At 38.1% G+C, this 26822-nt stretch overlaps 1 protein-coding gene across 9 annotated transcripts in view; it reads right to left on the bottom strand.

The window, feature by feature from the left end:
• RALGAPA2 (Ral GTPase activating protein catalytic subunit alpha 2) overlaps positions 1-26822 on the bottom strand; it is a 135695-nt gene that overhangs the window by 65226 nt on the left and 43647 nt on the right. For all 9 annotated transcript variants that reach the window (XR_012673287.1, XR_012673288.1, XM_075147889.1 and 6 more), the window contains 15 exons: positions 24945-25035; positions 24618-24794; positions 22123-22316; positions 21512-21610; positions 21080-21235; positions 9640-9768; positions 8084-8212; positions 6765-6823; positions 6361-6469; positions 5651-5761; positions 5219-5287; positions 4910-5047; positions 4230-4413; positions 1534-2305; positions 1147-1218 (listed from right to left, as the gene is read on the bottom strand). Coding sequence is in view for 7 of the 9 variants with exons in the window: in XM_075147889.1 (XP_075003990.1) it covers positions 1147-1218; positions 1534-2305; positions 4230-4413; positions 4910-5047; positions 5219-5287; positions 5651-5761; positions 6361-6469; positions 6765-6823; positions 8084-8212; positions 9640-9768; positions 21080-21235; positions 21512-21610; positions 22123-22316; positions 24618-24794; positions 24945-25035 (2489 nt within the window). In the remaining 2 variants the exon portion in view is untranslated. The remainder of the gene's footprint in view (positions 1-1146; positions 1219-1533; positions 2306-4229; positions 4414-4909; positions 5048-5218; positions 5288-5650; positions 5762-6360; positions 6470-6764; positions 6824-8083; positions 8213-9639; positions 9769-21079; positions 21236-21511; positions 21611-22122; positions 22317-24617; positions 24795-24944; positions 25036-26822) is intronic.

Raw genomic sequence — 26822 nt, 5'->3', positions numbered from 1 at the left:
TTACTGACTTTCAGATCCTGGGTTAAGTTTTTACAAGGCTGACAGTGACAGTTGGCTTCTTTGAAAACAAGCTGAGTGGATTTGGTATGAAAATTGTTGGGATACAAGAAAATCAGAACTCTGTAATGCTGCAGACATTTTTCAAAGAGCTATATGTCAAGCAATGAAAAATAAAACAGAATATTCAGAACTCTATCTTGCCACTACCTGGCTGGAGAGTAGTTGTATGGAGATTACCCCTTAAAATACTGCCCTTGAGACAGGGATCACACTGCAGAAAATAGTCCTTTGTGTGCGTTGAGCCAAGGTCACAAAAAATTTTGGAGCGTCTTCCCTCCCTCCCCTCCCAGCTAAAGAAAACAGGAAATAGGTTGCTGTGTCTTATTACTTGCTACTGATTTTGAATTCTATGTATATAGTACCAGTATACTATGTATATAGTACCAGTGAAAATAGCTTGTCCATTCAGGCTACAGAACTCTTTAGAAACAAACAATCCATTTTTCATACAAATATTTGTATTGCTAGCACATGCAATTTTAATGAATTTTAGGTTTTGGTGATGTACTTATTCTTTCTTTGGAAACGCTAACCTTATCAATGGTGTGTGTTGTGGTTTAAACTGGCAGGCAGCCAAACACCAGACAGCCCCTCGCTCACTGTCCCCCCCGCTCCCCGCAGTGGGATGGGTGGGGAGAATCAGAAAAAAAAAGTAAAATTTGTGGATTGAGATAAAGACAATTTAATAGAACAGAAAAGGAAGGGAAAATAATAATAATAATAATGATAGAATATACAAAATGAGTGATGCACAATGCAATTGCTCACCACTCGCCGAACAATGCCCAAAACAGCAATCACTACTTCCTGGACCACGCCTCTTATTTATATACTGAGCATGATGTCACATGGTATGGAATACCCCGTTGGCCAGCTGTCCCGGCTATACTCCCTCCCAGCCCCTTGTGCACTTGGCAGAGCATGGGAAGCTGAAAGGCCTTGACTAGCAGGGTACTTAGCAACAACTAAAAACATCAGTGTGTTACCAACATTCTTCTCATACTAAATCCAAAACACAGCACTAGGAAGAAATTTAACTCTATCCCAGCCCAAACCAGGACAGTGTGTTTAGTAAACATTACCTACCATTGGCGGGAATCCAGATTTTTCAGTTCTCGCAGTAATTTTGAATTTTTCTTAAGAAGATGAAAGCTTTTTCTATAAATATATAAAAAAAAGATTTGAAAGAAAATGCAACACAGTACAGAGTATTTCCTCATTCAAAATACCTAAGAGAAGGGAATCAAATTAGCATGATTCAAATGATCTTTTTTTTTTATTGTTATTATTATAAACAACCTGCAGATGTCTATTTAAAATAATCACTGAAGCAGGTATATGTAAAAGTTCAAAAGTATGCTCTGACTGCCAACCAGCTATATAATTCTCACTTTCTTAAGTGTGTACATGTTTTGGGGTAGAAGTGAGAAGAGTAAGAGTACCATAAACATGTTCTAAATCCTCTCTTCCTACCTTCTATCCCAGGAGTTCATTCCCAAGTCATTTAGCAACAGACGACAGAAATAAAAGGACGCTTGAGGTTCAGCAGGACGTGGTTCTTCTTGACGGGCCACCTTCATACTGAAGTCCGAGCTGCATTTAAATATATACTCTTTTTCCTGGGCGCTCTGCCTCATCAGGGCTTCAGTGATCGCATTCTCTTGGTCGCAGCTCACACCAAAGGGTGGCGGCGATGGCTCGTTCAGCTTTCGCTGGGGATGTAAAAGGCATTCGGGACTGGTGTTACCAATCTTTTCCAGCAATTGGTCGAGAGCGTCTTCTCCTTCTTCCACCTGAGAAATGTCCTTCTGGGAAATGAAGTGGTGCTCAGGGTTGCCTGAGACCACAAACGCGTTTGTTGCACTCTGCCGCGGAAGGCAGCCCTCCAAAGGTCCATACAATATTCTGCCATCCCAAGAGTACTTCCCTGAGATATCTCTGACAATCACCCTTACGTCCGAGGGGGCTGCTGCTGGTTCAGTGCCTGTCTTCTTCTCTGCAGGGATTTGGAGGTAAGATATAAGAGTACTGTCATTAAACACGAAGAGCTGCAGGTTGGGACTCCGGAAGACTTCTGAGGACAGCTCGGAGGACTCCACGTAGGAGTTGTCGCGGTTCTCACTAAGAAGACTGTGGAGAATGGCAGGGCCTCCACTGAGTGGGTAGTGGCTCAGGTGATTCACCAGGTGAGTCATAACCATCCGTGCTGTTAGAGGTATCAATTCTAAGTTCCTCCTCCTTTTTTCTAAAATGATCAATGGCAAGATAATAGATCAATATGAGCAGCAAGAGATAATTAAAAAGAGCATCTGCAAATTGCTGTCATATTTCAGAAGGTTGCCTTAGTTGTCCTCCTAATCCTTCCTGTTCAAGAAGCTATTTACAATCACTTTCCAAGAAATTCTACCTGTCACACATTTTTATTTTATTTTACCACATGCCCTTTGACATTTAGTCTACAGTCATATCCAGGGCTCCATACAACATGCAAAAAGTCCTGCACACCTATCCCACAACGCCTGCTGTCACTACAGTTTCATCTGGCAGGTTAAGGTGTTTCTCCTTACTGCCTGTATTCCCACAGTCATCCCCACAGCAACCGTAGCAAGAGAGGGACGGGGCACAAGAAGCAAAGGTAAACCAGAGATGCAACTGAAAACCAGTGCTCCTTGATCTTTAGCAGAATGGTGGTAAAGTTTGTTGTATTAGGCAGGAAGAGACTTTCTGGATCCCAAGATGTTCCCCTCAGCGCAGGCAAATACATCAGTTATTTCATAAATGGATTGTGCTCTGAGTCACACTGTGCCTCCACTTCTCCTACCGGAATATTATTCCAGAGTATTACCCCTTTTATAGCCAGAAACCTTCTAATTTCCAGTTTTTGTTTGTATTCAGTTTAAAACCATTTTTCTGTAGTTTATAGTGTTTTCTTCCTTCCTTGGTATTTATACCTTCTAATGCACTTTTAAACAACTTTTCAGCCTTTTGCTAGCCCCAAAAAGCCAAAATTCTTCAGCCTCCTCTCATAAAAAAGGCTTTTTATTCTTTTCCTGAATCCCCCAGTAGTAAATCTCTGAATTAATCTTTTTCAAAAACAAGCAAACCAAAGAACTTGTAGGGCGCTAGCACATCCAAGATGAGAAACATCTTGTTCTACCTAAAACGACAAACGTACCTGACATATAACTTTATCTTTCTGCTATTCACAACATGTCCTACTCAGCAAGAAATCTGTGTAGAATAGATTTTAATGTTTTTAACTTTTTTGTTAAAACTCAAAGTACGTACACAAAAACAAAGAAAATAAGCTGTAAGATTGAATAGTACAGTATCAAAACCTGAAAATACTATTTTAAAGCATCACTGCCAATCCAACATTATCTTGCACAACTTCATATTGCATCTGTACTTTTGATTCTTCTGCAGAAATATGTTAATGCATATTAATATACGAAATTACTTAAAATAGTCTTACTGAATAGTTGAACAGCCATTGTTTTAAAGGTTATTTTTAACAAGTGTTTGAAATAAAGATGCTCTCTATGATAAATCACTTAGAGATAATTTATTTCATACGTTTGGACACATACTTTTAAGTTGACTTTAAAAAGTTAGTAACATAATGTACCTAGATCCAAAAAAATCTCTTCACTTTAGGCACAGGTAGATTGTGAATCAGCAGGAAAGGCATGTTTATGCAGCTGCAGAATTTGGTCCAAATCACACATGTTCTTCTCAAATCACTCAGAACAACCGAATTATCTATGACAATGGAGTAATTTCCACTGAAAAATTCAAGGGCAGCTGCATGCTTCTGAAAGAAGTTTGATTTAGGGCTTATCTTATTTGTTGAATTTAATTCTACATACTAAATTATAAGTAGTACCAAAGGCAAAATCAGCTTCTCTGTCTATCCTATCTCTGTACAAATGTCTCGCTATACAGCACCTTAGTGTCATTTTCTTTCTCCTGTGATCTTCGTAACATTCTATTACAGAGGCAACTGAAATTCATTTAAAAAAGGGCGCTGCCCAGTTTTCAAGGAGTAGTTGCTATGTGCAGTAAGGAGAAGCACATTTTCAAGGAAGAGATGTAACCTGGAAAGTTTTATTTCCTAGCTGCTGAACGCTGACATGCTGGTCCTCACCACACTCTGTGAACTCTCTTACCCTCGGCAACAGTGAGCAGGTTGCCCAAATCCGTGGAGGAGTGGCACTGGGCTGGCTCAGAGCTCTTGACATTCCCCAGTGGCAAAAATGGGTCGTAATCACTGGACGAGAGATCCGCCAGACTCAGCACGTAATGGCTTTGCTGAGTATACGTGCTGGAGCCATTCACACAACAGTGCAGAACCTGCAGGTAGACAAGCATGACACTGAAGAAGTAATAAAGTGTACGTTATAGTACCCACTTAAACAATTTCAATGAGGAGCGACCCGCCATAATTTTCACATTGTGAAAGCCAGGACATGCTACAAAAACCATCTATGTCTAAATACAGCATTTTAAAAATAACACTCTTGGTCAGCACTTATTTTGTACTTTAACAGCTCGCTTCAGGACTTACTTTGTATTTTACAGCCCATTTCAAATAATTCAAATATTTCTGCAAAGATTATTTTCCCTGGCTCGTTGTTTTAAGCATTTTACCTTTCTCTCTCTGTTCTACATCTCTGATCTTATCTTAACATTTTACGTTTTTAACTTCTCATCTGTATGACTCCTGCCCACACTGCAAGAATTCGTCATTTTCCACAGCTTGCTAAACTGCTTCTGTGCCTAACAGAATCTGTGAAAGGCATCTTTAAACATCCAGACACAATAAATCACATTCTTTCCTCATACTCACTCTGTAAATATAGTCCAGTAAAGGAGCTTTGGATGCATGTTGATCTTCAAGAACACCAGCAGACACTGGCTCCAGTAGCATTTTCATGGGTAATGCCATACACCAATCCAACAAGCAAAGCAGCAGTGAAACTATAAACTAAACAGAAACGTGTAACACAGTATTTAGGTATATTCTATTAAATTCACCCAAACTTAAAGGTATGAGTTTGAAAGTTTAAAATACGACTTTGGTTCTAAGCGACTTCATTTAATAATCATCTCGAACAGCACAAAGATAGAATGGAGACTGCTCTTTTCAGTGACATACCTTTTTATCTGCTTCCACAGAGGAGTATTCAGCACTCGGCAAAAGAAATGCAATAGTGGCCACAAGGATCTACATTGAAATAAACAAAATTCCAGAAAGACATTTAAATTCTTTCGCTTTAAAGACAGAGCATGAACTTCTTTTGAACAGGGTGTGAAAAAGGTTAAATTCTCTTAGGAGCATCTAACTGCCCTTGTAAATCAATGTCCAAGTGAAACGAGAAGTTTTACTGAGCATTTTGGAAGTAAATCACTACGAATGAGAGAAGTACACTGCTCCTAGGACTACAGCAAGTACACCTCCTAACATTAATTGCAGAACAAAGAAAAAGTTAACAAACTCACAGTTACAGTAGCTCAAGTAAGGAATTAAGGAATTAAGACAATTTTGCATAGGATTTCCATTCAAACATTTTTAAAGAAACTGACGTACTTCAGTGATTTTTCTGGACAGAGAGGATTCGTACTTCTGAAGCTTTTGCCAGTAAGAAACCAGCAGCTGAAGCACATCACAGGCTACTTGAGCTACCAGTTTATTTGAAAACTGGAAGAAAAGAAAAGATGATTAAAAGCCAAATAAAATATCCAAATATAATACAATGCATTCAGTTTTTCTGCATTTTATATTATTTTGCATCTATACAAACGATAAAAAATGTTAATGTTGCAAAATCACACCATCAGCATTAGGAAACAGCAGGCTTGACACTATCTATGTAACCTTCATTTGGTCTGTTGTGGAAAGGGTCTTTAGGTACATAATCACATGCTATTTTTGCAACCATTTTGCACTTTTGTATACGATACCACCTTGGCGACACTGAAGAACTGTGCATATAATCCTCAGCAACTTCACAGGTGCCATAAGGGTCTGAACCATGCCCACTGAACATAATGAGCTACTAATTACATGCAAAGGTTCAGAACTGGAAGACATCTTTTTGAAGATGGCCAATGCCATATCACTAACACTATACAAAAAGTCCCGAGCAGTTGTGTGTTAAGCAGCATCCTGTCAGTGCTTTAAGCAATGAAAAGACAAACCAGCAGATTGTGCTCCATATAACCAGCAATTATTTAAAAAAAAAGAAAATACTTTTTTTACACAATGTTCATTGATTACAGAGACTGTCATAGTAATACCTTCAGTGTCACACCTATGACATTGATTGCTTCCTTCACTTGGGGATGGTTTGTGCACTGCGTTAGCTCTTCACATATCCAAACTCCAAGGCCACAAATGGCTATGCATCTTTTTTAAAAGAAAAGGTGTTTTTGTCAGAAGTTTTAGAAGGATATTTAGAAAAAAGAAAAAAGAAAAAGAAAGAAATGCACAAAGACGTGATCTCTCTTTTCCCTCTCTCAGGTCACATAGCAGGTCAACACCTTCATGGCGCGGAGTGAACCCCATCTCAATAGGGCTAAAGTGAATAACTCATCCAAACAGGATCAAATCACAAGGCAGTAGTAACAACTCAGCTGTACAAGCACCAAAAAATCAGTAGCGAGAAAGACTTTCCCATTTTTTCTTTTACTCAATATTTTACCTTGCAGCTTCACTTGGCTCCTCTGTAGCATTCTTCAATAAAATATTTATGAGGTAGCACTAAAATAATAAAATAAATTAGAATAAGCATCTTTTTCATACACCCACTTTATTTAAAGTTGTTTAATTTTGACATAGTTACAGGTCAAATAACTTTCATTCTCAGTCTATTCTTAAAGCATTTTTACTACATGCCAATTTTATTTTGTCAAGGGAGAAACACTGATTACAACTTAAATATACAGGCCCTTGTGGATAAATCTAATGGACTTAAAATCACGTACAGGCAGCAAGATGGAAATCAATTCGTTTTCAGAGTTCATGGGTATTTACTAATGATGAGTGGTGATCACTTGATAATACAAATGATAGTGTTTAAGTTCTAAGCAAGCCATGTTTTGAAAAAGTTAGTGTATTTTTTAGTACAGAAAAGACACTTTTAAAATCGAGACTGTTTTAACACACCTCCAATGACTCTCCGAGGCCTGATGAAGAAAGCAAGAACAGGAGCCAAGCGTGCTAAGGGTTTTGCATTCTCTCCAGTTCTACCTTCTCAGGCCGCATGAGGAATTCGGAGATTCCTCCCCAGCTTTACCCAACTTTGTGCAACGGATCAGCTGGTGCCTCAAGTTTATCGAAAAGCAACGGAGGCTTGTGCGAGGACAACCATTTGGACAGGTTTCACCTACAAGTGATGCTCCAGGTCACCTTTGTTGGGTCTTTATGGGATGGCGTGTCTGATTTTTCCCTACCAAGAGTATTGCTGTGAAGGTCATTAGATTACAAACCTTTCCATCCAGCAAAACAATTCACATCTCGGGGTGTCCCACTGAAATTAATTCTCAGGGAAAAACCATCACCTAAGTTGATGGTTCTGTCTAATAGCGGAACTTTCTTAACATTTTACTATAATACCAATAAGGCAAAAAATATCTCCCCTTATGCACACTCCACATGTCTTACAGGACAAGCTAATATACACAGATATAATGAACGGACACTTTAAATAATACCGCCAACATCATTTAATGAATAGACCTGACAGGCATCTGGCTGGAAAACATCGCATTTGATCATAGCCAGTTCACTCTCCTTGAAAATAAAATGTAATTTGCAGTATCTAAGCTTTGTTAATTTTATGGTGCATGTTAAGCAAGGCAATGCTTATCAAATAAGTACATATAATGTGTGCAGTTGTGGGGTTTGGAGGAGAAGGAGGGGTTTATTTTTTAAACAAAGAGTGCATGGTAAAAATGAAGTGACTATATAGTAAAAATATGTTAGGTTACGTAAGGATTTACTAATAAAATGTGATTCTACCTTCACATCTGCTGTTCCTGCGATGATATCACCGGCTTCGGAAATGGGCCGCAAGAGGGGAATTTCTTGGTAGATATTTGGAAAGCAAACAAGAGAACCAAGGATGGTGTGAGCTTCTGGACGGGGAGCCTAACGAAGGAAAAGTAAACAAAACCATTTTCTTCCTAAATTATGAAAATGGCGTTAAGTTATGAGGCCAGTGTCTATCACCATAAATACCAGATGTGCTGTATTCACAATGCAACACTGAAAGTGTGCTGAGGAACATGTCCCGGTAGCTTTTCCTTTACAGCTACAGCAAAAGCAGCATTAAAGCAGCGACTTAAAGACACTTATTTGCCTATGCTTTTTGCTGCTGTATTGCTCTGCTCTTTTTCTGAGGCTGAGCTTCTCCTCCAGCAAACACCTGGCCCCGCTCCTAAGCGTGTTCTACATTTTTAATACCTCCTCTGTCATTACACAATCCAACTATTAGCGATTCAGTGTCAATAAAAAATACAGAACAACCTGAAGAAAAGCTGAGAGAGAGTTTTAAGCACTAATCCAGCACTACTATTACCCGATCGTGTGACACAAAGGAGAGCACAATGCACTCAAACTGACTGTATACATGATAAAAATGCATAGAGAGATTCCTACTTCAATAAAACCATCAAAAGCAACATGGCATGAGCTAGAAATGCATTAACTACTCCTATATAATCTTGCATAATGTTGAAAATACAAAGCACGCTAAGTTTTATGGTTGTAGGAGAAATGGAAGGTGATGTTGTGGTTTGGTTTTTTTTTCCTTCCATGGAAAGTTGAGTTTTCATTTCTTATTAGTCCTTTAAGCTTTGGATCAATGATCAGGCTGATCAGTTTTTTTTAACGAGATGTCAGAAAATTAATGGCTGTAAACTCTTTGAGGGACAATGAAAAAAGCGCAGCTAGGCTCATCATTTCAGTCCTGCTGAAATAGGAGAGGGCCATGTCCCTGTGCAGGGCCACCCGCTCAGCCACACAATGTCAAGAGCAGAGGTAAAAGCACTTGGCCAAAACGGACAGAAACCCCTGAACTGGGGTTTCAGGTACAAGAAAGCTTTCCTTTTTTTCCCAGGATTGCCAGACCTTTACCCTTATTCTGGCATCCCATCATTGATTTGCTATTTTACTTATCCTTCACTAATTTAGTCGTTTAAAGTCACATTTCTTTTACTGTTGACATTTAGTAAGAAATTCTATGTTACCCAAAGAGTTCCATATTTTCAATATTTGCCCACTGAAGAAAGCTAATGAGATTCTGAAATCCAAGTCCTGCTTTTAGCACACAGGCGTGCTGCAATATTAGTGAGGATATGATTTCTCACACTTTGGCCTTTTGATGAAACACCTTTGCAATACTAGTATGTCACCTTATCCCACAATTTCACACATCAGCTGCCATGGTATCTGCCCCAAGAGCCCCGTTTCGCATTGCACTAATGAGTCAACACCTGTTAGAGTGGAGACATCCGAACCTCGTTAGCAAGCGCACGCTCTCGGGGGACAGGGGCACTGGGCATTGCCATACTCACCTCCAGCATGTCTGTGCTCAGAACCCTGGCCGCCGCGGTAATGAAGTCTCCTATCAGCATCGTAAAGCCCGGTAAGCCCAGGAAGAAAAACCAAGGCGGGCAGTGCTTTATGACAGTATTTAAGATATCCTGAAAGAGAAGTTACCTGTTTGAGAAGAAATAAGCGGAAAAAAAAAAAAGCCCAAAACCAAAAGGGAGAGTTTGAGAAGATTTAACTTTGCAATTCACCAGTTCCACACTAATCAGGGTGATAATTCACAGAGCCACACAGCTCTGTGTATAACCGATCGTCACGTTAACAACCACTACTTTCCACTGCAGACGCATTTAGTAGGAAAAGTGCATTTTGTATTTTGCTAATATTTGTACTCTTAAATTCCTGCTAAAAAAACCCAAACACCCATGTCTCTTCATGTCTAAGCATAAGAGAACTATTCTCCTGTTAAATAAGACTTTGGATTCAAAACATTCAAACCGTTAATCAATTTAAGATGAAGCATTACACCACTTCAAATGAGATATTTCCTAAAATCACATTACTTAAAATTCTGTAGCCATAAAAACATGAAATGAAGCACAAATGCCTGCTGCCTTTGCCCTGAAGGAGCTCAAGGCAGTAACTGGCAGCAGGTGGCTTACTACTGTTAGGCTGCTACAGCACATTCGGGATTTTTTAGCTATTCTGGACTAGTTGAGAAATAGAGAGATGTCAAATGCAAGGAATGATCATACACAGCACGGTAACACAGATAAATCTATGCTAACTAGATTATTCTAAGTTACTCTTCTTCTAAATAATTAAGATAGTAAATATAGATAAGCCTTGGGGAAAAAAGAGTTTTGCTGAACTTTTGAAAGAACAGAGGGGTTTTTTGTTTTTAAGAGTAGCACTGTATGTGTAAGAATACACCACCAACCACAGCTTTGCTCTCATCATTACCCTGTGACCCAGGACACATTCGAGATAAGGGTTTCAACTTTAATGATTCCACGTTTCAATTCTTCACAGTCTCTCCAAATCAGAGCAAAGTTCCTGTATTTGAGTTAAGATTTCCTTCCTACAGGGTTTCAGCAGGTTTAAAATTAGGCACGAAATCTGTATAATCCTTACCTGCAACATTGTATTTGCTGAAGAATTAGATAAAGCTATTTCTGTATTGAGTAGAAAATTATTTTTCATCTCAATAAAATTTCAAAGAAAAGTTGCAAAGGCAAACCATTTTCATTGTCCACCTTTACTGGCTTTATGATGTGTTAAACGAGGCTTGAACTTAAATTCAGTCCCAGAATGTTTCCTATGCTCAATTTCTAAATCAGAAACTAAAAAAGTCAAACTTATTTTTCTCTATATGAAGATATGCTTTAAATACACTAGTATTTTCTCAAAGCACTGCTAAACACCTGGACAGAACCTATTTAGTGTTCTGCTAAGTATTCACAGCAGTAACATCCTATGAAATAACTGTGTTATATATTTTAAATCAATAATATTAGTTTTTAACATAGTAGCAGATAATGCTTTCACTTTCCTGAATAAGCTAAAATGCCACTCGAGTTAATGTTTAAACTAGTTTTAATCACTTCCTTTGATACATTTTAAAGTCAATATCAGTCAATGCAAACATTCAAAAAGAGAGAGCAGATGGATGCAGCAGCTCATAAAGTGGGTGGTAAACTCACACTCCGAGCAGAACAAAAGACCCACCTTTTTATAATTAAGGGTCTGATTAATGCACCAGGCTCCTCACAACACAACACACCTGTAATTACAAATGGAGCCAGGTACTGTGATGTGTTTGGTCTCTGAATAATTGGGCATCAAACTATAGAGCAGCAGATGGGAGTACACTTCTGTTGACATATGCCACAATAAAAGAGCCCATGCTAACCTGGCCTGAAAGGTAACAGAACATAGGAAGTACAAAGACCTGCTACAAACAACTGCGTTAACTCCTGTCCTCGCTCCATCAATCCCATCTGTTAAATACCACTGTAACGATCAGCCAGCTTCATCGACTCTTAACCACGGTCATTGCAAGAACACTTAGAAAATGAGGATAAAATAGAAATTGCAAAAAAACGTTACTTTCATACACTAATACCTGCGAGTTTACAGCACAGCGTAACTAATACAACTTTAAGAAATGCTGTGACAACACACACATTACAAAAAGCTGTAAGAATGTGGTTGCATGGATCTACTTGCTGCTTATGAGATGTACTACTACTAAAAAAGAAAATAATTTTCATAGTAAGAAACCTTTGAAAAATGTATTTTGAAAAGCTAATGACACAATCCTCAATTTCTCTTCTTTGTTACGTAGCTTCAAAGTGATGAATTCACAGCGCAGATCATATGCTGCGGTGATACCACACACGCATAACTGTTAGAAGTTAACAATGTACAAGTGCATAAGAGCCCAGACAAAAACCTGTTCAGCCCAGCTTTCCATTAGTTTCCACTGCCATTTTTCATCTCAGGCATTTCAGTATAAATTTGTGATATTTTGAGTGACTTCATTTAAATTAATATGAAGCAGAATATGTCCTGACTGTAATATTGTTGTTCTACTTGAACTTACTCCAAACAGAACGGACAGGAAAGAAACCACACCCCAAGAAGGCACTTACAGGTAAAATTTGACAGTTTTTCTCCCATTTCCCAATTAGCACACTTTCATGAACAACCCAGCTAGCAATAAAAGCATGATTTCACACACTAATTCAGTAGCATTGCGAGCTTATCAGAAGATTCAGGCTTATGAGAAAGCAACCAAGTGAGAACATATGTCCTATCAGTGATATTGCAAAAATCAGGTAATTCAAACAGAGGCAAGTTGTTTCCTTCCCTTCAAAGCGCTGTTCTATAAATGTAAACTCCGTTCAGCAGCTTACAGCCTAGTAAATGAATCACTTTAATTGAATGCTATGTACACAGTAACTGGAAAAACACAAGCAATAAGAAAAACATATGGTGATGGCAATAGAAATTGGTTTACTCATTCTGTACAGTGTTGTTTCTTTACTTCTTTCATAATTGACCTTTAGAACGATAAATGTGTAAAATAATTTTGGTTTATTATAGCTCCAAACCTTTCAGCAATTACACAAAATGAAAATTTAAAAGGAAGTATTCATTCTGGAAGCATTTCCGTTGTTTACATAATTGCACAGCTATAATTTAGTGTTCATGTTGTTAAAGAAAAGTGAAAAAAAGGACCATTATGGACTATTTCAATTCAAAATGATGCTCTATAGTGTAAAAATGGGGAGGAGGGGAGAGAAGGGGGCAATCACATGCATGTCCTTCTCAAATGCATTAACCCTATAAATGGCATAATATTTCAGTATAGGTTAATCTAGTAATCCAAATAATAAGGTCATAAACATCCACTGAGTAAGTGAAAAAAATTTATGCAAGTTCACTGAAAGGTCAATTACAAAAATATTCTTCACCTAATTTTTTTCAAGCTTTTGCAGATTACAGGTGTAACCAAATAGCCTGCCATCTGCCTTCATCACATTGCCAATTGTCCCTCAACAGGAACAACATGGATTTTTCACTTAAAGTTCACTCTGTTCTTCACTGAGACACCTCATTAGGGGCTGAAATTTACAGCACAGGAAAGATTATTAATTTACACAAGACTTAAGGGGTATATTCTTCATTTTCCTTTTTCATTTTAAAGGAACAAACACTTCCATTTACTTATTCCAAGTTTTCCTAGCTATCATTACATTTTAGGTAAGAGTTAACTTGTCAAAAATTAAGTTCCAATAAAAATTTATGAAGTATTTTGACACCCTCAGAAAGCAGAGGATTAGCTTGTCAAAAAAAATCCATTTCAATCTGTCATTTAAATCTAACCTCCAAAAAAGTTATATTTGCTAAAGTATCTTGTGACCAGAATGCAATAGGGAGAGATACTAAAAACCAGAATAACGCTGCATTTGTAAAACATGGATAAGGTTATTCACAAGTGCTGAAGACGACCAATTACTGTGTAAGTCACCTGCTGGTAATTGCTCCTTCCCCTCTAGACTACAGGAGAAAGCTCTCTCTTTTAAAGTCATATTAATAACAGAAAACCCCACCCCAAAGCCCTTGTGTTGACAGACAGGTGCTCAGGTGCCCTATTAACAGAGATCAGACAAACATATGAAGTGAACAGAATTTTTAAAGTTTCTCTCCTTTCAGGGTATGTTTGATATTTTCACAACCTAGGAGACATTGGGATTAAGGATACATTTCAAATTGGAAGAAATATTTTAAGTTCATGCACACTGAGAGGGAAATACCTGAACACCCACTTGCTGCAGGTACCAAGAACACAGCTACTAGTCCATGGCACTGCTTGAAATGTTGAGACGACTTTGTGTCGCCATTCCGATTTCTCCCAAACGCCTGCGGCAGAACCGCTTCGAAGTCTCCGATTGTAAGAAACCAAGGTGGCAGTGCTGAAGCACCCTGTAGAGCACGAGGTTAACGGCTTAGAGGGAAGGTGGTTTTAGGGAAGGGAACGTGAGCGCACCTCTGAGAGGACAGGCAAAGGAGATCCCTGCGGTGCACAGCAGGAAGGCAGGTCCTCCACCTTAGGTGGCAATTAGCAGCACTCTTAACACTTTTCACTTTCACCTGTGTGCTGTATCAGTTTTCAAAATGGAGGAACACATGCAGAGAAGGGATTGTTTTGCACATTTTTATTAGAACATCCCAAAAAACGGCAAATACATTAAAGCTTGATTTGCTTAAAATACACTCAGAATTTATCATGTAACCTTGCTTAAAAGATAAAGATAACAGCTAAGCAAGAAGCTGAAGTAAAACATGTCTGAAGCAGAGAAACACAACTGCACACAGAGCGAAAAGGATGGATCCTGAAGACGCAGCCTGGTTGAAATAAGCAGAGGGAAAGGGGGAAGTCAAGTAAAGAGCTTAAGATGATGGATGACAAAACAGCATTGCATTGCAGGGGCATGTTAACAAAGAAACTTACTTCAGGACTTCCCAAAGCTACAACGATGACTGGAGAGGTGGAAGAAAAGGTGTGAGCAAAATGGAAGGAAGAGATGTCGCCTTTACTTCAAAAACTCTATTTCAATTCTGGACAGAGTTCAGAAAATCCTCACAAAGGAGCTTACAAGCAGCGGGCACTCCAGCAAGATACTGCTGGGAATACAGAAGAGGCAGACAGAACACCGACTACAAAACAGAAATTTGAGTGGGATGGAAGCAATTTAGAAACAGCAAAAGTGTTACAAAAAAAAAAAAAAGAACAAAACTACCAAATTGTTCCAGAATGCACAGCTCCTACAATTGGCATTACCTGGTTCTCCCTTTCTTCCAGTCAATCCTAGCAGCAATTTTTCTCCAGCACTTCCAATTTATCCTACTATGAGCGAGCAGAGAGGTATGCAGGATTTCCTGTGAGACCTTGGCATTTGTATTTTTGTCTCTACTGGAAACGTGCAGGCTGTTAACACTTTTTCAAAGCACTCGTAAAGCACATAATGGGGGCACACAGACAAATTTTCTACAGAAAGTGAAATATGGGGGAGATTAAGAGGGAGAAAATCATAGTAGCCATTGGAAGAAAGTCACAAGAAACTAAAATATGGGAATTTAAGCCTTAATAGACTATATTATGATTATTTTCTTTTAAATGGCAGTCTGGAAAGGAATCTAAAATGCATTATGGTTTCTGAAATACTGTACAACTAAGGGTCCTCATGTGCAATATTATCAGGCAGAAATCTGGGCAAGAAGTACTTATTCCACAGCGTACAAAAGCAAAGCTGCTCTTTTATTGTACCTTTAGAAGACAATGCTCTGCCCGGCTAATACACGTCCTGGTGAACAGCACTAATGGCTGAGCAGTCTAGAAGTTGTACACCGCTCCTCACTGTTGAATAAGGACTTAACAGAAAGATACAAAAGCTCACAAGTACTTTTTTTTTTTTTTAAAAACTTCAGATCAATGTTAATACAAATAGGTAATTAATATGGCTTCTCCGGTAGCAACTCTACTAAAAAATGCTTCATATTATAAATTAGCTATCTCTCATGTAAAGAGCTATAGTCAGTGTTTCTACACAAGCTTATTACATAACTGGTGTAGTTTCCTTTCCATAATTAGCAACAGTATATTTTAAACAAATTAAGAGGCTTACAGACAAGCATAACGTACATTAGTATATCACCATCTTTATTGATAAGAGTATTTCGTCTAAGTCATCCTTTTACTACCAAAAGGAATCGAGCTAAAAACATAGCTGTTAACTTCTCTGTCTACAGCTGGGCTGCGTTCTGCAGGCAGTCCAGTCTGCATGTGCTGAAATTTAATCACCAGGGACATCTGTCAACTCATTTGGATTTGGGCTTTTTTGTTTCCTTCCATACTTAAAGTTTGTTCTGCCTTAACGTCACTAAACCAAAAAAAGGCATTAGCACAGTCTCTTTCCTTGTCTATTAGTTGTCCTTTCCACAGAGAATTTCTGAAATCTATACTTTTCATTATGTTCCTTAGTATCTTCTTAAATATATAAGCACTCTATTCCAAAGATACTCCGGCAAGCCAGTATAATTGTACATTTATTAAACTTAGTTGTTAAAACTCACTTCAAAAGTCAGCAATATAACTAACCTGTTAGCTCACTTTTCAGATAACCTCTGACTACTGGGCAAAACCTCGGTGGCACATGTTGTCAATAGGTTACACCAAGCACGTTAACTGACGCTAAAGCCCTAGTAGTAGGGTGAGACTTTCTAAGAAAAATGACACTACACAGCTGGCAGTTTGAAACTTGAAAAATATTGAAAACCTGCCTCTTCTTTTACAGCATAACTACAAGGTAAGCACCTAACTTGCACTGCATTTTTTTTCCTCAAACTAAGAGTGCAAATTTAGACAGAAATAAGACAGTGTCACAAAAATCCACAGAAGTTTTAGGAGAAAACCACCAGTAATCTAGAAGGATTATTTAAGTACCAAAAGTACCAGAACTGAGGAATCAGAATTATCTCAATAATTGCTTTTCTGAGAAGGGGGCTGAATAGTGTTAGTAGTATTTTGGAATCATGTTTTGGTACTTTTGTTCTTCAGCAAAAACAAGGAAGCTATGAAGCAAGGAGACGCTTATGTACCTTTTCAAGTTCATGAAGCAAAAACTACCGCTACAGTAAGCGACCAGTAGCGATAATAAAATAAATTTCTTTTCCCAGTTTGGGAATTTGTAAAATTTGTGCATTGCAGTATTAGACTTTGGTTTAATTTAAAAAGCTACATTTGTTGTCCAAATCAAAAGACATGTAGAGTTGCAGTCACTGGAATGGGGGTTTTTTAACTAATCAGTCTCACCTAGCAGCATAAGGCAGCTACACCTACCCAAACCGCAACGGGCTATCCCGTGGCATCTCCTAAAAATCATACCCCAACAACATTTCATAATTTTCCATAATCTAGATGAGGAATTGGAGCAACCGTAAGTGAACTACCTTCACTAACCCATGGCGTGGTAGTGAACGTCCGAATTCACTTTCCTTTGCACCGGAGGTCAGGGAGGGGAGGTGGTGAGCCTCAGTGAACTTAATTCATAAAAAAACGTAGGAAAAAATCTGGGCTCACTACAGCATCAGAAAAATGCCCACTGACTTGAGCGGTACAGGAGGAGAATCATCATCCTGCAGACGCTCACTTGCCCCCTGACCTCAGCCCCTTCGCAAGCTGGAAGTAATTACAACGCCAGACTGCGACGTACTCCGCACTGCCGTTTATGCAATGACTTCTCCTACCTGAAAAGGTGATGCAATTGTTGCAGAGAATTGTTCACTTCTTCAGAGATGTTTGTTGTTAGACACTTCCACATGGACAAATTAGATGCAGCTCATTACCTCACTATCTCCTTTCTCATCTGCTAAGCTAATTGCTACATCTTGGAACTCAGAATGCCATGGGAGCTTTCTATAAAATATAACCCTACATTGCTCTTTTATATTGCCCATGAGACATGTCTGCAAAGTTAGGTTGCACTTGCCGCGAGTAATATTGTATTAATTTCTAACCATATTCAAAATTGTATTACTTTGTTTTTCTATCAACACCAAAATCTACACAATACAGCAGAAATTTTCTATACCCATATCCTTAAGGGAGGAGTGGAAAGAGAAATATATTTCAAAAAGAAACATTTCTGATGCTAACTAAAATATTGATAATCACGTTCAGGTCAAAGAGGTTTCTGACTGTAATTTTTTAAAATTACATAGCCACTTAAAAAGCTCTTCTAAAGTAGTCAATGTAATTTCCTGGAATTGGTCTACCTTTCTGTTGCTTTCCCCCATAAATTTTAAAGTTGCACTAGTCATACATACTGAAGGAAAATTCCCCCATGAAAAACACCCCCTCTCCTTTCTCCTGTTAATGTTCCTTAAGAGTGAGAAATTTGTGCTTGTGCTTAGCAAATAAAAACAATCTGTGCTAAAAAAATCTGCACCAAAGTTTATTTTGGAATGCAATCACTTGAATCCTAGAAGCCACCCTTTGGCAGGGGGGGATTCTGCAGTGTTATGAAGAACTAGGACCCATGTTCCAGTGATCCTTGTGCCCCACGATATCGCACCCTCTTTTATAAGTAGTTTATCAGGTAACAGCATATACCAAAAATCACTGAGAAGTACAAAAATCACAAAATTGGTACTGGTACTGTGTCGCGTTAATTGTACGTCATCCTGTTTCTTACAGGAAGCTGTGAGACCCTGTGACAGCAAAGTGCTTTGCAACGCACACTTTACGCTTTGCTACTGTTTGCACGTCTCAGAGGAGGTACTTCTGCCTCATACAATGCATTTGTAGTTGCCCTCAGCGTGCAAATTGTCTGACTGATCTCAACACCCATTAAGCACCTTGATGCTAATCGTACTGGCAATACAGAAATAGGTATAAGGATCATGCTTCACATCAACACGTTGCATGAGAATCCAAGCTCCAAAGCACCATGAATTAAGACCTCAACCAGTTTCATAGCTAAGGAAAGCAAAGCTGGAAGGGCAGCAACACAAGAGAAAATTTGTGGTCAAGTGTGCCACCAAGAGGCAAAAAAAGCAAAACCGACCGAGGCAAGGAAGAACAAAAGAGCAGCATCAGCATGCAAAATATCTGGGAAGCCCTGGAACGATGTGCAATGTGGGGTCTGCCTTCACTAGGCAGTCTTTACTTCTTCATCATCTTTAACTTCTGGATTGTAACTCTGCACAAGGACTGAAATCCCGTGTGCAACAAAGCAAGAGGCTTAAAATCTGTGGAACTGTTATTAAACACCAAAATGCAATCAACAGGGTGAGAAAGAGTTCAACAACAACCAACCCCAAGTTTTAAAAATCTCCCGGTTTCTATGTAGGAATTGGTTCTCCAGGAAGCAGTCAGATTTCAAAAAATAGAGCACCCTTTAGCTTAGAAAAAAGGAACTGCCGACAGCTGAACACCTCTGAAAATCTGGCCATTTCATGGAAATGTGTAGCTGAAAACAACTTAAGTCTTAAAATTACTGACATTTTCCATCCCTATGGCCCTGTGTTGGCAGTGGCTGCTATATCGATTTAAGGGTGTTTGTTTTTTCAAATATAAAAGTGATTTTTTTTTTTTAAATCTGGTCTACATCAGGCTTTAAAGTTTCTTGAGTTGTGTGTTTTATGTGAGAGGCTTTAATGCTGTGTGTTTTTTAAAATTCAGGGGTTCTGATCATAGTGGGTGTTATCACAGTCTTTTTTTTCGTAGGGGAATGACGTTACTACATCTGAAACTGTCTGAAAATCTGAATGGCATTAGTGAAATGAAAGACTAACAGGCTCTTCATTACTCTCAGCTAACATACTGAGAGTGGCAAAGAGGGGAGTTCCCACTACACTTTCATTTTTCCCCGTTTGTGCTTTATAAATGGCAGGTGCTTATGTTTTTTTCTAAGTTTCAGCAGCAGCCAGGACTCTTAGGTTTTTCCAGAAGAAAACCCTTTCCTTTCTATTCTTTTTTTCCCCCATTATCTATTTAAAAGGAAGATTTTGCAAATGCTCTAACTTTTCAGAAGGGGAACTGAGATGCAGAGGGCAAGAGTTTGGTAACAATTCATTATTTCTCTCTTTCATCTCAGAAATAACCAAACCTGTGCAAGACTCTTCCTGCTGGCTTACTAAAGGCACCAGAAATAACTCTCAGAAGAGGCAGAAGTGACCACTACAGGATTTATGAAGGGGTCTGTGTGCCCTCTGCTGGCACCCGCAGCACAGCTCCAGCCATTGCTTTCATTAGACTATTTCTTTTAAGGAAGAAAACTCACTTTTACAGCTATAAAAACATGGAAAAGTTTTTATATATTCCCTATTTTGTCTAAAGAGTATTTCTTAGAGTTTTATGAGTATTTAGCTGTTTCTGTGGCCCAATAATCATCTTACATCTCAACTGATTAAGTCCTTTCCTCATCTCCCACTGAATACTTTATTAATTAGGCCAACCCAGGACACAGGGACCTAGAAACAACATTTATCCACAGAAACAGAATGTTTTGGCTTCACCTCTTGGTTACAGTGGTAAGATAACCTTCTGTCCCCTTTGCACCAGTTTAAAAGAGCTGGTATGACAGTTTTAAACATCCTCTGAAGGACTAATCTTGAAGGCGAAAAGTCGGGACAGGAAACATCAATTGTAATTTTTGAGGATGTTCTTGCAAGCAATGGCACAGGGCATTCAAAAGGGGGTGCTGAGAGCAGACACTGCTTATAAATTAACATAAAGCTCTTCACAGCCCCTCCTTTGCCCAAGATCGTGTCTAGCATTTTACCTCGTGACAGAAGGTAAAAACATCTGTAACATGAGCTGAGAGTAACCGCTATCTCCCTGAAGTCATAAATAACGTGAACAACAGACCAACTCCAGCAGCTGCTCTGGAAGCACGGACTTCACAGCATCACAGTTCGTACAGGAACGTGGCAGGGCCGTTAGACACACGAGGCTCCTGCTTTGGCAGAACCAAAATTTAAACATACTGGTCAAACACACAGCGTAGCTCAAGACTTAATATCAGCTGAGTGTTTGAACATTTTTAATGTGACCAGCTTGACCCACTAACTGTGCAATGCAGATGGACAGAAACTCATCACAGATTATTCCTCAGAAGTGTCAGGAAACCGAGAAAGATACATCAACAAGCATCTGTGATGCAGTTGTGACAATAAGTAACAAATAAAAACTTATAACTGGGAGAGCAATGAGAAAGTTAGGACTGCGTAATCTGAAGAGAGGTACAGACTAGGCTACACAGGATAATTTCATGCAACAAGTGTTGCAAAGCATTGCTTCCTTTCTGCTTCAGATCTTCAAGTATGCAAATACAGACATTTCCATCAGCGCACAGTAATAAATCAATTTTTTTTGTCAAGTAAAGCTTGTACCTGGTCTTCACTTGTTAAGCCAAGGTGCATCACGAAATAAAAATGAACCAGGAAATCAGAATTTGGCAGAACATCTTGACGCCTAGTCATCATAGCGCAGATCAGCCTGTATGCCTGAAGTTTGCCTTCCTTATATTCATTTGGCAGGGTGGTTGCCTGAAAAGAGCAAAAACCTTGTATTACTACTTTTTTTTCTAGTAGCCAGCTAATGCAAAACTGTCTCTTCAGCAGATTTTCCATAAAGGAAATCTGTTCCGTATATTTATTAAAATAGATTTGAGTCCAAAAAGCCTTTGGAAGGTATCATTTTAGTACTCATCATTTTAGCCAGCGGTGATTGTAAAAATTAAAAATAATGCAACTAAACATACACAAATTCAGTACTGACATAGAAGAAAATACCAATGTGTGAAAATTTTAGAAATAACTTACCTTGAACAACCATGATGCAAATATTCTGAGAGGAGGAATTAAGACAGGAGGAGAGGGAGTAGACTGATTGTCCACACTTATAGCAAGGTTGTCCCGTATCTAATGTTTTTAAAAGAAGAAAGTTAATAAAACCGATAGCTTACTTTATCAATGCTCTTTATTTCATATTATCACTTTTTCATTTTATTTTATTTACTTTAAATGCACTACACCTTGCGCTATACAGAGTTCCTACTTAAGCCAAAACTACCAGGAAAGCTTGTTCTATAGTGCTTCCCCACAGCCTAAGAAAATATTACCACTTTAGGTCATACCATGGGCTTTTACTCCGAATACCAATGTTTGCAGTATTCTATTCTATCCTTCTATTTTCTTTGCTACTGTTTCCTCACCCCATTTAAATTAACTAATCTAAATTCTCTTGTCACTGAACAGGAACATTCTCTATTGGGGATATCTACTAGAAATCAAACAAGATTATCTTTCTTTATGACAGAATCCTCCAAATCTCATGCTTATGTTCCAGATGCTAATACTAAATCAAATTTAATAATAATTTTTACAACAAAAGAAAAATCATTATTATTAGATGTAAGCATCACACACCATACCTTTGCAAGTTTATACCACAACTCGTAAAGATATCCAAAAACTTTTGCATGGATTTTAGGTGACTGTATATTGTTTACATCTCCAAGAATTCCCAAGATCCTCCTCCACAAGACAGCAGCAGAATCAGGATGCCAACCGATAAGGCTTCCACCAGCAATTATACTGCAGTCATCAGCAAGGAATTCGCTACTGTCTGTAAATTTAAAAAAGTTAAGCTTTTCCATGAATTAGAAATGCAGTGTACAGCATAAATTTGGTCAATAAAATGAGAACATTACTCCTTCTAACCGTCTTCCATCTCGAAAGTATTCTTTCCCACCAAATCATCTCTCTCTTTTTCATTGCTCAAGCTAGTACATGATTCAAAGAAAAAAATGGCACAAAATGTAAGGCTAAAGGGCTTCCACACAGAGATGACACAGCTATAGATCAGTTTTATATCAGACAGACTGCCCCCACTCAAGGGTTGTTTTTTTTTAGCAGGGAGGCAAATGCAGTTAAACGGAACATTCATGTACTCCCAGAGATTTATTCTATCAATAACTGGCTTTTACAGGTAATACTTCTATTGCCCAGAGTCCTTTCTTTTTTAAGATCACACAGTATAAGATGACCTGGAAATGGAACTGAACAAAGGAAGTAAAAAGTATGCACTACTAGTAATGAACAATATGCTCAGGCGTTATCATTTTATACAGAAGCAGTATGCAATCTGAGAAGGAAAGCAGGGTTTTGTGAGGACTGTCAGGATAATGGAATTAATATGCTTAAACAGTAAAAGAAAAATTCCACATTGAAGTGCAAATTTTAATGACGAGAGCCGTTACACTATCTTCTATCAGACCAGGGAAAGCTGCGCAGCAGCCTGTCTGCAGGCGGCATCAGACTTATGGTCCAGTGTGGCACCCTACGGTGCTCAGCAGGCAACGTTTCAAGGAAAGTTGCAGAAAACCTCCACACTTGTGGAAGGTAGGAAATAACTTGTGTCCTCCCAGAACCCAAAGAAGGTTAGCAAAATAAAAGCCATTTTAGATGTTTTCATGTTTGCTTGAATTTATTTTTAAAAAAGCTTTTGGGATTTTTTTTTGCTTTTTGCTTTTTTGTTTTGCTTGTTGTAGCATTATGAATTCCCAAAATGTTAAAACAGATGTTATTTATTAAGCACGTTAGATTGATCATCAACAGATCTATCGTTAGGGAAATTGCATCTATGTTGTTCAATGGTGGTGGGTCAGTATTTTTTTGCCTTACACCATAGAGGTTTCTACAGCAAAACAAAGTTTTGCGACTTGGGTGAGAACCAGAAATGCAGTAAGAGCACACTGGCTCTGTTGGGCAATTACACATTTGTTACCCCATTTTTCATTTTAGCCTAACATTACCTTTCAGGTTCTTTTATATCATTCATTCTCTTTGTACACACAAAGGAGCAATGTCTTGTATCATAGACATAAAGAAAGCAATGAATTTATCATACGTAATAATCCTTACCATGTACTGTATTACATTCTACCTTTTGTACAATGGCAGTCTCAACTGTTGAACTAGGTGTGCTGGTTCATATATTAGAGATATTCAAAGAAAAAGTGAATATGAAAAAATATCCTTGAAACTATATATCTGTTAGCAAAAACAGCCTATAAGATAGTTTCACATGTTACGGCATTAAGTTATTGAACTAACGTGTCTGACTCACATTATTAGATGGGAAGGTACCTTTACAAATTGCAAAGAATCAAAATATTTCAATAAATAATCATGAGTGTTGTATATGTTAAAGACGCTATAAATAAAACGAAAAGGTAAAGGACTTTTACTTCCAAGTTAACTCTTCTGAGAATGCCACTTATCACATCCTACTGGAGGATGGGCACTGTGTACTTTGAAGTATAAATAAGGAGGGTAACAGGATTAAGGTGAGAGAAGTTATTGTGAATTAACCCGTTATTTCCTATCAGTCAAAGCATATAGTAATGAATTTCTTTAGACCATTCTGCTATGAAATAAAACCTATTAACTTAAAATATAAATTAAATTAATTTATTTTACTTGAACACTGGGGCAGGCTAAGAGAGCACAAGTGATCAGCTATCACATCTCAGTTAACTAGTAGTAATTTGACACAGTAAGCAACCCAATTATTTTCAACTGCGTGATCATTTTCTGGATCACAATTCATTGGCACAATTCGATCTGATTATCCAAATTCCTTAAACTCTGGGCATTCAAATCTCATTTTTGAATGAACATTATGAACCCAATTATTTTCAACTGCATGATCATTTTCTGGATCACAATTCATTGGCACAATTCGATCTGATTATCCAAATTCCTTAAACTCTGGGCATTCAAATCTCATTTTTGAATGAACATTATGAACAAAACTTGGTGATATATGCCATACGAAACATACTTTTTACAAGCAAACTGAACCATATAGACTCCTTTGAGATAAAAATCTAAAATAGTAAATACATTTTCTGGACTGCAGTACCTGTTAAATTTGCAGTATCTGAAGGACTAAGCTGAAGCCAGCGAGGTGCATCAGGATCCACACAAACATCTGCTGATGCATTAACTTCGTGGTCTTCTTCAGAAGCTTGCCAGGGGATAAGCGCGATCTCTACTTCATTATTATAGCCAATGGATGTGTCGCTGCTAACGCTTTCAGCTAAAGCAAGAAGGGGATTAATAAAGATCACAAACCCTGTTTTTAAAGACTACATTAGCAAAGCATCTAATATATCTGTAACAAGACAAAATTAAGACACTGATTTCAATTGCTACACTTAAGAAAAATACTGTATTTCTTGGAACTCACTTTTTTCTCTCTCTCTATAATTTCCATGTGATTGCTGCAAGTCTGCTTTCAAATCTAATTCAGCTGTACTACTGCTTCTTCGTACTAGTACCTTCAGAGGAAAAAAAAATATTAATCTCAGCTTATTACAGCTTTAAGAACTACATTATTTTTTAGCAAATTTGAGATACACACACAGTTATTAGAAATTAATTACAACTCAGTCAAGATATTTTCATGACTATTTAGACTACCCAAATATCTTTAAATGTCTTAAGGGAACCATCGTGCTTTCAATTTCAGTTGTTATCCTCCCTTTCTTAAACTCAGTTTTCATACCAACAAGCAGGACTTTTTACTTATGTTTTTCCACAAATCTGAAATCATTCAATACTTTTTAAAGTATCAAAAAATCTTTCAGGAAGAAATTAGTAGCCGTCTCTTATGTCAGGGCATTACTCAGTTGCAAAACAACCCATGCAAAGACACCTGATCTTTTATTTACCTTCTTCTTCGCCAAATGGATTTATAGCCTACTTGCTGAAAACCCTTCAGACAATTTTCTGCTTTTAGATGATACTGCTCTGTCCCTAACCATAATTGTTTTTCTTTATATCTGGCAGATCACCTTTAAATTCACATTTCTTGCAACTCCAGGTCATCAATAATAGCAAAACTTAATTTCTGCCAGAAAAATGTTTTCCATTGCAAATATGCAACAAAAAGAGCCCCAAAGCCTTACCCCTAGGAGCATACTAGATTGAACTGCTGAAGGAATCTCTACTCTAAAATTCCTGAATTCGGTTAACATTTCTGAAATTCCATTTTGATATTTGCAATTATTAGGATTACTATTTTTAAATAAATTTCTTGAAGCAATTTCCGATCCACTGGCCAGACATTTATCCATTCATTCTTTCTGCATATATCTAGAAAGCAAATTATTGCCACCAAAGAGACAACTGGCTTGTAGAAATTATTACTGTATTATCTAACACTGTAGCTTTTTTTTTCCCCCCCCTTTAACTGGAGACAATTGACAATCATTCCCAAGAAATACGTGTTTGCTTGCGCTGCCGGATAGACTGCAGAGTGGTCTTTCTTCCCTGGCAAATCTGGCTCTTAGGGGTCAGTGATGACAATATTTCAGTGGGTTATGATATGAAATCAAACTGGTTCACATGGTACATTAGCAAGTTATGCAGTGAATATATGGTCAAACCCCAGCTTCCACTTGCAAAAAGGGTGAAAGTGCAATACTGGTAACAGCCTGGCAGCATATGCTTGTGAATATTTTATAACACATGCCACTAAAATAGAACGGGGAGCCAGGTTAATTTTTAATTCCCCCATCTACTGAGCTTACTTCTCTCCCTCTCCCACCCCTCTACCACGCAAAGCAGGCTAAGTTTTCCTTCCATTTTGAGACACTTTGTTTTTCCTGAAGCGATTAATGAAAGCACTCTGCAGAAAATGTCTCATCTCTCCTTTCTAGAGTAAGTGCTAACAGTACTTTAAGTCTAGACGTATGGGAGAGCCAAGGTCCAAAGATGAGATTCAGCTTGAAGTCCTCCATGCTATACTGCATTATACTTCCACAAAGATGATCAGCCTCAGTCATTTATTATTTCTACCGTTTATTCAAAAGTTGCATTAAAAATTTATGAAGCTTGCCTGTCCTAATGTTAACTTACGCAAACATCTGCAATACATAGCTGGTGATACAAATTGTGCTGAAAGAAAGCATTTTCCCCGGCACTTTAAACCATCGAACATTTATTCCAGTGTACTGTAGCTCTATAATAGCCATGAATTATTTATATTTAAAAAGTTATGAACTTCTTGTTTATAGTTAATATAAAAAAAGCACAAAAGTCTTGTATAAGACTAGAGTACAGC

This window comes from Calonectris borealis, chromosome 3 (assembly GCF_964195595.1).
Source record: "Calonectris borealis chromosome 3, bCalBor7.hap1.2, whole genome shotgun sequence".
Lineage (NCBI taxonomy): Eukaryota > Metazoa > Chordata > Aves > Procellariiformes > Procellariidae > Calonectris > Calonectris borealis.
The sequence above is the reverse complement of the archived record's forward strand: the minus strand, read 5'-3'. Positions and strand labels throughout refer to the sequence as shown.